The 15,158-nt window shown below is 44.2% G+C and overlaps 1 protein-coding gene across 1 annotated transcript in view; it reads right to left on the bottom strand.

Annotated features, from left to right (window-relative positions):
- The window catches only part of mpped2a (metallophosphoesterase domain containing 2a), a 54,156-nt gene extending 41,153 nt beyond the window's left edge, over positions 1-13,003 (bottom strand). Inside the window, exons 1-2 of the mRNA XM_056413526.1 lie at positions 12,624-13,003; positions 10,049-10,309 (exon numbers count right to left, since the gene is read on the bottom strand). Of these exons, the coding sequence (XP_056269501.1) occupies positions 10,049-10,161 (113 nt within the window). The 5' untranslated portion in view covers positions 10,162-10,309; positions 12,624-13,003. The remainder of the gene's footprint in view (positions 1-10,048; positions 10,310-12,623) is intronic.
- Between the last annotated feature and the right edge of the window lie 2,155 nt (positions 13,004-15,158).

Raw genomic sequence — 15,158 nt, 5'->3', positions numbered from 1 at the left:
CAGTATTTGAGGTTAGTTTTATTGACCTCGTATGGATCTTATTAAACTCAGCCGTGTGTGTCGAAACAAAGACAATTCCTCCTCCTCAGAGCAGACGGAAAATGGACCTCGGCTCTTCCTCTTCGTCCAACTTCACAACAAAGACATTTGATGTCCGTGGGTCCGCTACGCAAAAACAGTAATAGGAAATATTTTTTTAAAAGGATGAATCACAGCTGAACGGGAGACCAAATAGCCGCCGTTCCTCCACCGAGCTTCACGCCGTCTTTATCGCTCTTTCAGGAGAAAACATCAAAACGCGACGCTCTCCATTTCTTCTGTCTATAACCACTGCATCAGTTCCCTTCCCCCCTATCGCAGACTCACACACACACACACAAGCCCACCGCTCACTCATCCACGGTGAAATACCATTTCTCTGAGAGGAGCAGAGAGAGAGAGAGAGAGAGAGAGAGAGAGCGCCTCTCTTATCTTCTGCATTTCAGCTGTCTGCGCTAATTCAATAAACTTCAGAGGAACAAAATGAACACAGGAATAACGGAGAGGGAGGCGCTGCTTGTGGGGGGGGGGTGGAAGATGTTCAAGGGAGCAGAAAAAGAAGCAAAAGGTGGGAGAGAGAGAGAGAGAAACAAGCAAAGCCAACAGGAAGAAGCACGGACAGAATGTAGACGCACGATGATGGAAAATCACGGGAATATATTTCTCGGAATATCCACAAATATTCAAATGATAATTGATTTGAATGATGGCCTCTTGCCTTAATACCTCCCCCCCTTCTTTAGGCAGGGTGCGCGCCCCCCCCCCCCCCCCCCCACACACACACATAATGACCAAGTACGGCACACAAAGCCTGCATTGGAATATCAGCGGCGGAAAAACCTTGCGGCGCTGCGCTGGGAAATAAATTGCTTCTGCTAATGCCCCTTTCATTACGACACAGCCTTTAATTGTGCTGCTGACAGTCCGCCGGGCCGCAGGGGCGATGGGAAGGAGGGCGGCGAGGAGACGGGTACGACGTGGCCCCTTGGGGGCCAAAACAACAAGCAGGCTTGTGGAGCAGTTTGGACAGACACAGCTCTCAGCAGATAAGTACAGATAACAACAACAACAAAGAAGAAGAAGAAAGGAAGCATTCAAGCGCTTTACAGAGCTCTTTTCATCATCCAGGATACTCAACCGGATCTTTGCATAAGCTAACGACTCCAAAGCAGAGTGAGAACCTCAATACTGTTTTGGGATTTATAAAAAAAACGACGTCCGTTTGTCGGTATCTCAGCTGGCGACTGATGTTCAGATTTAGAATATTTTTAATTTATAGTATACATTGTAAAAAAAGGCTTCACTGGAACTTTATTTAAGCAGATCTCTTGTTTAAACAACATTTGAGGTTTCTTTTGTCGATTGAAAGAAAAAAAAAGCATGTTTTTATTTCTTAAACTAAAAATGTCCACTCAGCTGTTACCTGTTACAGCACGACGATCAGGAGAAATTAAGGAAATGTAAATCATAAAACAGAAAGGAACACATGACTCAGTGAGAGTGTAACGCCTCCCTATAAAACCATTAAGTTGCTGCTCGTCTTAAAGCAGGAGAACGACAACAACGTCAACAAATAAAGCCGCGCTCTGCTTCCCTTCTCACTGACTCGCAGGACAGATCGAAACAACTCGTCTCCACCGCCGATTTCTGAACGCCTCGCGGGGGGAAAAGTATCGCGAGGGAAACGGAGTGATGACGACGACGACCGGTAAAAGCACGAACGGAGGACTTGTCACGTTGAGAAGTTGCAGGCTCATGCAGCTTCGCCTCATTTCTTATGTCAAGTGGGACGTGACATCACCGGCGGACCGTACCCTGCGATGCCAGGCTCCGCGGGCTGAGAGACTGAAGAAAAAAATAATCTCCAAAAGACATCAAAAGAGCTTCAATCTCAAAAACAGCAGACCTGTCCTCTGTCAACTGTCACTTAACAACTCCTCCCCCCCCACACCATCAACTCCACCATTAGCACCGTCCTGCCGGGCTCCAGCAGCAGGTCAGGGGGGTGGAGGGGGAACTTAATCAAGGGTTCTCCAGTTACAAAAGCCCCTCCGCTCCTGCCAGCGAGCAGCGGCAGGCAGAGGAAAATAAAATAAAAAAGGCCACAAAATGGGACCGGCTCTTTGTTCTCGGGAGACCTGAAGCCCGAAAATAGAACAAAAGTTTTTTTTTTTTTTTTTAAAGGAGGCTGCACCATTAATCATGAAACTCTGGCTTTTTGATTAATAAATCATAGATTTACAGACCACAGGGGCAGTTTCCATTCCTAAAAAAGTTGCATTGTGTTGCGATAATCACGTGAGAAACAGACGGAAGCACCAGCACGGCGGCAGAATAATTACAGGATGAGTACCTCGTACAACCCCCACTTCAAAACATCTCAACGACCCCCTTTCCGTTTCTTATTTCGATCAAGGAAATGATTTTTAAAGCTATTATCTCTATAATCTCTCGCAGGTCGGTGGAGCAGATTCTGAATTATGAAGACACTCAAAAAGGTCTGGAACGAGGCGGGAAGAACAAGTGTTTCCATTACTCGTGACCGATCAGAACCGTGGGACCAACACACAAAGCCACGAGCAACACAGGAAAAGAAAGAGCATCCCCATCATCTGGAGACACTTTCTTTACCAGACGACCACAAACCAGAGCAGACACTGGATGGAGCTCAGCTTCAGGTTGGAGCCGCACCACCAAGCTAAGAAAATAACTATTGGAACAAAACACTGCAGACAGAGTATACACAAAAACACTTTGGGCTCAGTTGTGATTGTTAAAAACAGAGACAAATTCTGCTACTTACAGTTCTGATGACAATGTTTAGGGAGGGGGGAAAAAAGGACGAGAAACACCAGCAAACACTCATCCACTAGAAAAGGGAGGAACATTTAGTGCGTCTTTGTTTGTGTTTCCATCTAAGATCTATAAACGCTGGAGGGAGGGAGGGAGAGAGAGAGAGAGAGACTGTGCCACTTCTGATGTGTTCAACAGTAAAAATCAGACAACGCGGCGGGTTTTGAAAAGTCACACATTTCTCCATAGTTGAAATTGCCAGTATTTTCCTCCTAATTTTTATTTATTTATTGAAAGCATGCATCAATTCGATATTTACACACGTCTTTCAGACAATTGATACCACATGTGAAGATTCTCAGATGATGCCCATCTTATCGATACATATCTATAGAAACAAGTGCAAAACATAGGATAAATTAAAAAAGTATAACAGAACAAAAATAAATAAAAAACAACTTATAAACTAGGTGGTGATTTATTCTCTCGTGTGAATTCATCAATTTATGAAAATAAATTGTGTTATGTAAGTAACCCATTTTTCCCAAGATGTCAGACGCCGTTATCTTCTCCATGTCATAACTGTCCGTTGTAATGTCATCATGGATGTAGAGTAGGAGTATTTTGCTCTTCAAAGCGCTCCCTGCTGTTAAAGTAAACCGGGTCCCACCTCCAGAACACACGGGGTCCCTTCCTCCCTTTGGAGGTCCATTTTGTGTCGCGTCAGATGAAGCCAGTAAAAGCCAAAATTACCAACGCAGAGGAGGAAATGTTCAATTATCATCCGTCTAACAGCCTGAGCATCATCATCCCTCCTTTCCAAAAACACACACACTCTTACACATCTTTTGAGATGGCAAAAGATAAACGTGTATATTTTTTTTAAACTGGCGCTGCTCCCAAGAACCTCCTCGAGGAGTTCGTTCATAGAAACCGGGACGATGTCAAAGTGAACGCCTGCGATCTTCCGGAGCCGTTTCCTCACCAGCGTGAGTCGGAATAAATATCCACGTGTGTGGATGCGGGCGGCGGCGCCATTAAATGATTCATACTTACGAGCGTCTCAATTATTCAGGGGGCGGGAATAAATAACAAGGCATCTGGAGGAGAAGGAGTTTGTTAAATGTGGATTTCCAACATTTGGGAGAGGGGTAGGAGACTTTCCATTCCCCAGAAATGAACCTATTGGAGTTCAGGTGTCTTGAGTGAATTATGTTTTATGGAGTGTAAATAGCAGCCTAAAAACCGGGGAAAGGATGCAGCATCTCGTCCCCGGTTTACTAATTCTAATTCTTTTGAGCCTCGGAAAATACTCGCTGCAGTCGACAGCTTTAAGTATTTTTGTTTCGTCTCCCTCCAGAAACATTTAGGTTGTACATAAACATTTAATCCATATGTTTAAAGATATTGGGTCAATGCAGCGAATTCTTTCTTGAAATAGTGTCCTTCAGTACCCCTTGAAAATGTGAATTTAGCATAAGTCCTGTGCAGACGACGTATTTTTTAATCTTAATTGAACTAGCCATAAGGTACCCTTTCACACGTGCACTTTAACCTTCCACACGTGCACTTTGACCTTCCACACGTGCACTTTATGTCTGAATGGTTGGTACCAGACGCTGTAGATCACCTCATCAAAAAACGCAATCTGTGCAGCTTTTACAAGGGCGGATCGGGTCGAACTGAAGACCGCTTCAGAACCTGGAAACACGAGAACAAAGCCGGTGGCAGAAGCAATGCAGTCTGGGAAACTAAGGGAGACACGCGAGTGATTCAAAGACGCTCCGACAGCTCTTAACTCAGCAGAGTCATGTCTTAAGTGCTGTTTGGAAAAGCTCCAAGCGAGGAGCGGACAACAACTCGGCGGAGCGGGTAGCTTCCTCTTCGGCGGCCTCAGTGGTCCCACCGTGCTTCCTCTTCAGGGTTTACCGATGACTGAAAAGAAAATCCCAAACTTGTAATCAGAATAAAACTTCTCTTCGCTGACACTTGCCGCTCCGGATGGAGTCGCTTTCTCCTCCGACAGTTTTGTAATTAAATAAAAGTAATACTCGTTAATGGTGTAAACCACAAATAACATCAACATCATCGTCATCCCGTGATGACGATCTATCGTGGTGCAAATAATTTACTGTTATGTGGGGGCCGAGTCGTTTTCCCGCCTTTTTAAATTCTGTTTAACTGCAGGTTTTTTTCAGTTGTCTCAACGGCTAAAATGCAGAATAACTTTTATCTTTAAGATTTTGGCCTCAGCACTCAGTCAATTGACCACCGATTGACGCCCATTTTGATAATTGATTAATAAGGTCGCCGACTCGAAGACGTCACATTGGGCTGTGAGAAATCATGATGGCCGCATTCTGAAGGAGTAATTATTAATGAAAATTACAATTTCATTCCGAGGAGAAAGGATTTTTACGAAGCTTTGAGAAAAATGGGCCCGAAAAAAATACAACGTGGAGCGTATTTAAAGGTCAGCAGTGATTTGCCGCCAACGCTTCAAGACTTCTTTGGTTCTTTAAATTCAAGACTTTTCCAGACTATCTTAAGGCTCACAAAGTGGTTTTAAAAGGACCCCCAGATCTCCAGTTCAGAGTCCCTTCAGTTCCTCCTCGGTCCGTTTGTCCGTCCGAGTCCTGCAGTCTGGCTCAGATCCTGCCCAAATTGGATTTGAGGCCATTAGTGTCCCAACTCGAAGCATATGTTTCAAGTTGCTGAGCGTTTCATTTCACCAGACGATGAAGAGGAAGAGAGGGAAAAAAGAAAACATACGACGGCGAAGAAAAATAAACCAAACCCTAACGGGGCCGGACCCGGGTCTGTCGCTTACAGAGGGAGACGTCCCGTGCTCCGCAGAAAGCCCACTTTGACTTCAGGGTCACGTTCCTGAGCATGTGTGTGTCTGTGTGTGTCTGTGTGTGTGTGTCAGTCTGAGTGTGTGCATGCTCTCCATGCGTGTTTTCATACGCGGTTCAGAGAGCAAGTTTTCCACACCACACAAAAGGTGCCGCTGTACTCCATCACGGAAATCTAAATATTCTGACTCTGGAGGGGGGGGGGGGAGACATTAGAGCAGGGATTGCATTTCAAATGGCGGACCCCCCCCCTCCCCTTGCTCGAGCTTGTATGTCTCTCTCTATCTTCGCTGTAAAGAGAAGCAACAACTTTATTGATGTCCAAATACCGTGGTTGCGGCGAGCGAGATCTCCTAAGCGAGTCGGATCATTATCTCCCGAATCTAAACAAGCCTTTACTTTCCCAGGACAGAGCGCTTATTCTATAAGCACTTAGACATAGCGGGGGGATGGGCTTATAGGAGTGTGTGTGTGTGTGTGTGTGTGTGTGTGTGATCTCGGGGTTCCCAGTCTGAGTTTAAGAATGGCCGAGTAAAACAGTGCGAGCTCTGTGGCAGCCAGGAAACAGCCCAACGTATTTATCCAAACACATATCAGCCGAGAGGCCCCACGGCCTCAACACATCCCCTTCCGGCTGAGGCTTCACCTCCGAAAAAACGGGAAGAAACAGCAGGGCTGCACGATATGAACACAAAGAAAACAAAAACAATACTGATTATACCGATTAGTTAGATCGGCGTTTTGATTATTCCTTCCGAGTTCCAGGAATTCAAACCGCTCTCCTGCTCCTTTAAACACACCGCGACCGCGTCGGTTTTCATCGCGGTGCTTCGGAGGGATGCAGGAGCTGGACGGTCTCGTTTTCTGCCGCCCGACTGCGCTTAATACACAGACGTTTCTTTCACAGTATCGTCCACAATCTGTTCCTGCTTGACGTCGTTTCTAATAGAACTATGCCGTGTCCGGTCGGCTGATAAAAAAGCGTAAGCGTTTTAAGGATTTCCCTCCATTTGGCTTGTTTCTCCATTTTCTTACAAAAGAAGGGTTTTTTTTCAACGGTCAAACGGTGCAACGCTGCAGAATAAAAAGGCTGAGACCTCTCAGCACAATCCGTCAATCAGAAATAACAAATCCAAAAATAAGCCGTGAAATTTCGACAAAAATGCAACCTTGCAGGGGCAAATCAGAGTTTTAGAGCCGCGAAAACATCGTTTGTATTATTTATTACTTTCCTTTTTGAAAGGAAATGAAAAATGAAATCCAAAAAACCAGAGACAGCCTCATCACACAGACTAGAATGCATTCTGTCTGCCGTGTGTGTTGACCTTGATTCCTATTGAAGCATTTGGCCCGATTTACCGTCGTCTTTGTCAACCATGAAAATGGACCGGACGCAACACAAACTGCTGGCTGACCCCCCCCCCCCCACCCCCCCCCCCGACGCTCGCCGCGCTGGCACCGCGGCTCGCCCCACCGAGGAATCCCAAAACAACACAATGGCACAGCGATGTGAACTCTGCCAACGCCGGCGGGAGGAAGGTCACACTCTCGTTCAGCCGGTTGCGCCGCTCATTTTGACCTTCTGCCCCCCAAAATAATCCTGTTTACATAAACAGGATTATTCAGACAGAATTGTGGGAATTTGAGCGTTTCAGGTAAACAAATCAAAAAAAATAAACTTATTTGCCAGATGTCGGCGCGCCCCGACGCGAGGGGGAGAGCGGCTGGTTTGCTTTTCGGAGATTTGACACCGCTGCACGACTCTTCGTCTCCCCGTGTCACGGAACAGAAACTCGTGTGCCGAGTGTCAACCCCACCGGCAGCCATCGGTTTAACTGGACGCAGACGCCGCTTCAACGTCCAGCTCGCCGTAACACGATGACCCGAGCGACCGGGCCAGGATGAAGAGCAGACCGAGTGGAGGGAGGACTTTACTGCGTCGCTTATCTGACCACCTTTAATGTCGATGAACACGAGAACTCCAATTTAAATGAAATCTTTAATAATGCAAGTCTGATCAGAGATCGTCCCGATTATGCAACAAGAGATGCAGAAGCTGAACCAACATTATTCCTTTCAGATTTAGCGGATATGGGGGTTAAGTGATGTATTCACAAACTGCTTCAGATATCAGGAAAAGTGTTTCAGGATCTCCAAAGACACGCAAAATAGTTTTAAACTTGTGCCAGAGAAATGCTTCTTTAACAGTAGTTTTTTTTAACCTCCCGTGACAATCTGTGGCCGGCGTCAGATTTCATCCCGCCTCAAGCTCTCACCGTCTCACCGGTGTCTTCATGGAGGCGTTTTACAAGCACTGCACTTTGTGGATTTGTTTCATTTTAAACGGCATTACGTCGACGTGGTTTATCGTGAACCAGGGAGCAAGTGATGAGATTGGTTATCGCGTTTTTAAAACGACGAGTCGCCACCGGTGTATTCCGATATTAACGTCTCTGACGGTGAATAAAACAAACGTTCAGTAATGAACATGGGAGGCCAACCTGCACTATCGGACGTTTATGAACACGTGTGCCTCAACGCCGTCTCGTAAGGAAATAAAAAGTATTTTTGTATTATTTTATCAACTATTTTTCTATGTTCAAACAGACATCTGCAGAACGTGATCAATGCAAATTAATTAAATTAAGAAGTAAACTCATCAAAATAAATTATATCGGAAAATATGTATACGGCAAATTATTTTGCCAATAGAGGAAATTATTTCACAAGATAATTAGTAAAAACGGTATTTGTGGTCACATGGTCTCAGTCTCAAACATAGCTTCACCGTGGCACGTGATACTCGACTTCAGTACACTTATATAATATAAATATTATCAGGACCACAACAGAAAACTGCCATGACTCCCATTTTTTAATAAGAAACGCATGATACGTGAATTCCTGAAATGCTTTGCATGTAAAAAGAGTTTTCGTGAGCCGGTTGAAGGCATGCTACTTGATCAAGATGCCACCAGGATTAAAAAAACAACAACGTCCTTTAAGGACACGAGTGAAAATAAGCGTTGTGTTTTTACCCTCAACAATAGTATTACACGTCAGAACCTGGTGGTGTTGTTTTTACATATTTACACAACAGTCAAATCTGACTATAACAAAGACAGTCTCTATTTTCTCACAGTATGTTCTGTGTGCGACTTCCTACATTTTACGTGTGAAACAATCACCACCAACATGCTTCACGTTAAAAGCTAATTTCATCGATCATTATTTGATCAGTTACAATATAGAAAAAGAGAAAGCGCAACAGGATTGTGCGTCGGCTTTTCTCCCCCCTCCGAAAACAATCGTGCGTGGAAAAAAAACAGCCAAATCACTCCAAAGTTACCCAACAAAGAATAAAGTTCAATAAACGAGCAAAATAAAAATGAAACGACCCACAAATCCACTGTGAAAACATCAGATAGGCCGCTCCATCCTTCAATCACTTCCTGTCAGCGCTGCAGCTTCCAGTGAACACACGACACAATATCTCGAGCGCACCGTGCATGAAACCACAACCAAGAATCACTCACGAATCTCGTTTTTAAGGCTTAAATCTACTGTAACTGGGAGACGACACAAAGCATGCAGCTGTGTGTGTGTGTGTGTGTGTGTGTGGTCGAGGGGCCGACGGGGGTCACAGCACTCTGACCCACTAACGAGAGGCAGAGCATAACCACATCGGACAAGAGCCACGCCAAGCAACCTGTCTGATAAATAAAATAAAAAGAGCGCCCTAATGCGGACAAAGCGCTCATGCACCGCAATGACAACATGCAGCGCAGAACACGGAGGGAAAAAAAGTGTTTACTTGGATCGGAGTGAACCACAGAAAGCGTTTAGTTCTCAGTGTTGTGTGTTTAAAAAAAAAAAGTAACTTCTGTGTCCACCCGCCACTCTCCTGGGGACCGGGGATATCTAATGCTCTTTAAAAGTTGCACAGTTTAAGAAAGTTTTTTTTTTTCTCAGTCTCCGTCTGTTCTCAAAGTTTGTCCTCCATGGCCACCGTACGCTGTGAGCTTTGGCCAATTAAATGAGAGTATAAACAAAGACTCTGCATCAAACAGCCACCCGATTGGCTTCCCGCCGCATCTCAAGAAGATCTACATTTCTGCAGTTGGAATTATTACTTCTTCTAAAAATGTGTTTAACACGTCAAAGAAGACCAGCCTAAAACCAAACAAAAAATAAAATTGGAAATTGAATGAATTTTTTTTTTTAAAGACAAAAAGTCCTGATTAAAAGTTACATTTTTCCATTAAAGATTGTAAACAGGCAGATTGAAAAGTAGAACATGATTCATTCTGATTTACGTTCCCATGGCAGGTGATCCACAGTGTGTGTGTGTAGACACTTACATGTGGACATGTGGAGGTTGGAAGCGGCTCTGGTTGATGTTGTAGTGTGTGAAGGCCTGCGTGGGGTTGGAGCTGTACTCGTCCACCGCGATGGTCACTTTGCCATGAGCCATCCTTCCGCCGTGTGGACATGAGACGCCGTTCGTTCACCGGGATTCAGCAGCGAGCCGTGTGGCGGTCATCCTTCAGAGCCGGTCAAGAAGCCCAGGAAGTCTCCCAGCGGCGACTCGGACAACCGACTCGACCACGACGCGCTGCAGTCTGCACCGACAGGAGAGACACACACACACAGCTGCTTCAAACGGGACCACAAGGCACGCACACACACACTTCTGAATACACTGGTAGAAAAGTCTTTCACATAAGAATACAGTAGAAAACCTCTGTGAATAAATAAACACGTGTTTGATGTCACGAAAACTAAATGCACCAACAAAAAAACTAACAAACAAACAGGTGGCTTGAGGAGCTGAATTGACTGAGCACACATGAAGTAAAGAGCGGATTGTTTTCCAATCATTTCAATTTTTTTCCTGTCACAATTTGATTTGGGGAAAAAAACCATTTCTCATTAGAAGAAAAGAAACGCACGGAGGCAAAATAAATACAATAAGCAGACGTGTTCTACCTTTTCAAACAATATGGCATTTTGTTAAGGGAATAGACATTCTTTAAAAAAAAGAAACACTGGACCGTTGAGGGAGACAATTAACAATCTGGAAGACACGTTTTTAATTGCTGCGCTTCTGCTCATAACACAGCTGGTTTTAATGCAAACTAATATAATCAAATATGAAAAGATGACTGCAGGCATGGCCTCTACGGCATTAGCCTATTGAAATTAAACCAAGCAAATGTTCAAATATGCCTCCAGTAAAATGAGGATGGTTTTCCCCCACAGTGCACGACGACCCAGACACAACAGATTTGATAACAAACTCCAAAAACATGCACAAATAAGACCAACTTTTCTTATTCCATGCTCAATTCTGAAAAAACGCAGGGACAATAAATCTGCAATCTGAACAGCTCTGATAGCTTTGTAAAGACCATACACCAAAGATTAAAACTAGGGGAAATATATATTTAAATTCTGGAGGTAAAAGCTGCAAAAACAATGCACAACAAGTGTGTTGTTTTGTTTTTGCATCGTCAGAGCTCACTCACCGGGCTTCTCTTGTGTGCGTCTCCTTGCAAACCCCTGAGCTTCCCTCCTGCCTGACCTCCCTGACTGATAGTGAAGTGGCCACTGTGGGCTTTTTATACCAGACCTCCTGATGCAGCCACGAGCATTTGAAGATGAAAGAAGCAAAAAAATATATATTCAACTTGTCTTTTTTGGAGGGTAACCAGCAGCTCCAGTTCATTTGATGATTAAATCCTGTGGCGAGAAAAGAAAAAAAAACTCCAGCTGTGGAATATCTTTAAGAAACTGTCCTATTTTCACAGAAGCATTGATTTATGCTTTCTGGGTCAGCTGGATGTTACGTCCTATATGTGCTATGCATTTAAGTCAGAAAGATTCATGCCAGCCTAGAAAACAAAAAGTAGGGTAAACTCAATTCTTGCAGATAGCGTCAAAAAAAAGAGATTAAAAAGTCTTATTGTAATAACATTATTCCAACTCCCATTTGATCCTTGCTGCTGCAAGTAGAAGAACAATTTGGGAGATCTTCCTCGTCCTTTAAAAAAAATGTTTTTAATCACTTCAATTAAAAGCTACCCTGTCAGATCCTTTGTACACACTTCCTGCTCCTCAGCAATCACTTCTCTCAAGACTAAACCTAAAACCGTTAAGTACTCCCGCTGCTCGGAAAATGTGCTCTTTTTTATGTTTGTGTGTGTGTGTGTGTGCGTGCAAGTGCAGGCCGATGTGTGTGCAGCATGCTCCACGACTCCTCGCCGTGCTTGCATGTATGAATGCGTGTGTCTATCTTGTGGCTACAGTAGCAGCTACTAGCTCTGTAGCTTAGCTTGCTAAACCTGCACTGGCACTAGATTTTAAAATTAAAAAAATACATGCATTATGCAGGTTGTACCTTCGCCCTGATTTGCTTTTCTTTAACAGCGGTGCACACACACACACACGTTGTAAGTCCTGTCCCTTTGAATACACCCCCCACCCCCCTCCAGCTACTACACGCCAAATAGCTAACTTCACGGGAAGAAAGCAGAGAGGGTAAAAGGCGAATCAATTGACCCTTACTGATACCATGCATGTGTACATATATTTATATATAAATACACACACGCGCGCGCACGCACACACACACACACACACACGAGGTGAGCTATGCGCTCCCTTGCTGTTTGCAGAAATGTACACAAAAAGAAAAAGAGGTCCGTGCAATGCTGAACTCTGCTCCTGGAATAATAAAAACACCCAAAGGTTGTCAGTGTCACGGCACCGCGGCGCTAACCTCCTGCTCGTCCTCGTAAAAGACAAGCCACCTTTTAACCAACGGCTTTGTGTCAGGAATTTCTCTTTTTTCTCTCTCCCCGTCTACCTCTCTCTCTCTCTCTCCCCCCTCCCTCCTGCTCCGGTACTCAATGCAAAGCGGAAAGGTTGCTGTACCTTCGTCGTGGAGTATTTTTTTTTTGGCGTTTTTTTTTTTAGCTGGCCGGAGAAAGAGTGTCGGGTCGGGGTCGCCCTCTACGCGGCGGCAGCAGCGGCGGTAGTGGAGAGACGCGGGTCCATGCGGCAGGAGAGCGGGTAGGGTCGTACGCGGCCGTCCGGGGGTTGCGGCAGTCTGGGCGGATAGGGCAGAACCTTCGACCCGGCGGGACCTCGGCTGGCTCCTGTGGAAAGAAACCAGACAAGAAAGCGAAGGGGGAGAGATAGAGCCGGGGAGGAGGGCGAGAGACACTGACAGACAACAGAGAGAGAGAGAGAGAGAGAGAGAGAGAGTGCGCGCGAGAGAGAGAGAGCAGCCACGGTGTGACGGAGGGGGGCCGGGGTGTAGTGAGTCGGAGCTGCCACTGGGGTCAGAGAGCAGAGAGAGAGCAGGAGCGAGCACAACCCCCCGCCACCTCCTGTGCGCGCGCCCTAGCCGGCGGGCTCGCGCGCACCGAGGCGCGAGAGGGGAGGAAGGGGAGGGAAGTCGGGCAGCAGTCGCGCAGTCCCGCGCTTCCTCCATGCTGCATTCACTTGCTGTCGGAAATGATATTGCTACTAAGTTGCGCTTAACAGGCAGCAGAGGCTTGTGACTAAATTAGGCGAAAATCCTTAATTACACATTACACATATTTCCATAATTACATATAAAAATATTTAAAAATATGCTAATTGCTACAATTTAAAAGGTGATACCTTATTCGAATGTTTTCTGGTTTTATAAATGGCTAAGAAATATTTTTTTGAAGGTCATGCCCAAAATATAAATTGGTTAATAACGCCATAATGATTATGTATTATCCACTTGTAAAGTATTTTCTCATTCGATTAATTAATAGTTTACTTAATTAATAACATAGACGTGTTTTGGCATTATAAAAGCATAATAAGGGTTGATTAATAAACATTTGCTACAATAGAATGAGTATTTTTTTCTTCTACAACCTGGTAATTAAAGGCTTTCTTGTTTGTGGCTTATAACGAATCTATAAAGCATTATTAAGTGATTTGATTGCAATTGACTATTGAAGTCACAATGTACAAACCAGTGTCATAATTTTAAAAAAGTGATGACAAATCAGTTAAAACATCTTCAACAACTCTTATTTGCACCTTCTCTTTGTATAAAAAATAGGTACATTTTAATTTTAAGTTCTCAAAATCAGGTTTCAAACCCCAAACAAGACCTTGAACATCCTAAATTGACTCTTTGAACTCAACGTCTTTCATATTTGCGTGTCTTCTCTTGGCCGTAAGAAAGGTTGTATCATGGTATGTTTACTTCAGGCTGTGAGGCTTCATGACATGGCATAATAAGAAGGTTATTGATCTTCTCCCATGAAATCATATGCAGTATTTAATATTGCGGCTGCTGCACCTTGAACTCGACATACACTGCCCCCGTTTATAAACCAGCACGCATGCTGAAACTAATCGATTGTCTTGGTCATGATGGACACTAATGACGGGATCCGGATACAACAGATGCATTTTTTTTCAATTGGACTTATTGAAATAATCAAGGCATCTGAGCGCCACAGACTTACTCTTTATTCGAACTTGAACTAACTAGACAGGTTTCCATACTGAAAACGCTATACATTCATTCCGTGCAATTGTTGATCTGAGATATTTCTTCATAAGATCAGTCATGTGGGAAAACGTTGCCAGAGTGTAGAAGATGTTGTAAAAATCTATGATAAGAAGACAACACGGCCCCTTTGAGTTCACAAGTAAACAATACTAATGAGTACCTGTGGGAGTCCTTCACGCAACCTGAAATGGGGCAGCACAGTTTCCAAACTGGGGAAAGAAAAGCTGCAACTTGGGTGTAAAAACAGCCTATAAGGGGTTAACTCCTTGATTGTCAATTCACTAAAGTATACAGGAAGTCTGGGAGAAAGATTGTGTCTCACATGTGTTGAAATGTAATACATTTTTGCTGAATAAATAAATCAAACCCGAATAACAACAGCGGTTCAATTCAAAAAGAGGTTTGCTGTCTTCAAAGCACAAAGGAACTTGTTAGACTGAGCTAAAAGGGTTACTTGTTAGCTAGTCGTCCGACCTTTTGACCTTATTGACTTGAGACTTGTTGTGGAAACCACACTGTACTATTGAGGTTGCATTTAATAAAAGTCAGCCTTGACTTGTATCCACGATGATGATGTAATGTCAGTCTGTCGGTGGGTTCTCACACTGGAATATCTTAACGGCAACCTGATGGATCTCATGACCTGTTGTACAGAAAGTCATCGTCCCCAGAGGATGAAGCGGACAGGACGTATTGATTCCTTTCTCTCGAGCTCCATTGACATTTTTGGGTTTAGTTAAATGTCTTGACATCGTTTTGGATGAACCGCTGTGAAATTTCTTAGATGATGAATCGTGAAAAATTTGCCGAATCGCTGACTTTTCATTTCAGTGCCTCCATCTTCACTTATCCAGGGAAATATCTCAAAATCTACAAGATGGATTGGCACACATTTTGAGACA

Source organism: Pseudoliparis swirei, chromosome 4 (assembly GCF_029220125.1).
Source record: "Pseudoliparis swirei isolate HS2019 ecotype Mariana Trench chromosome 4, NWPU_hadal_v1, whole genome shotgun sequence".
NCBI lineage: Eukaryota > Metazoa > Chordata > Actinopteri > Perciformes > Liparidae > Pseudoliparis > Pseudoliparis swirei.
Note: the sequence above shows the minus strand (reverse complement) of the source record. Positions and strands in the feature narration are given on the sequence as shown.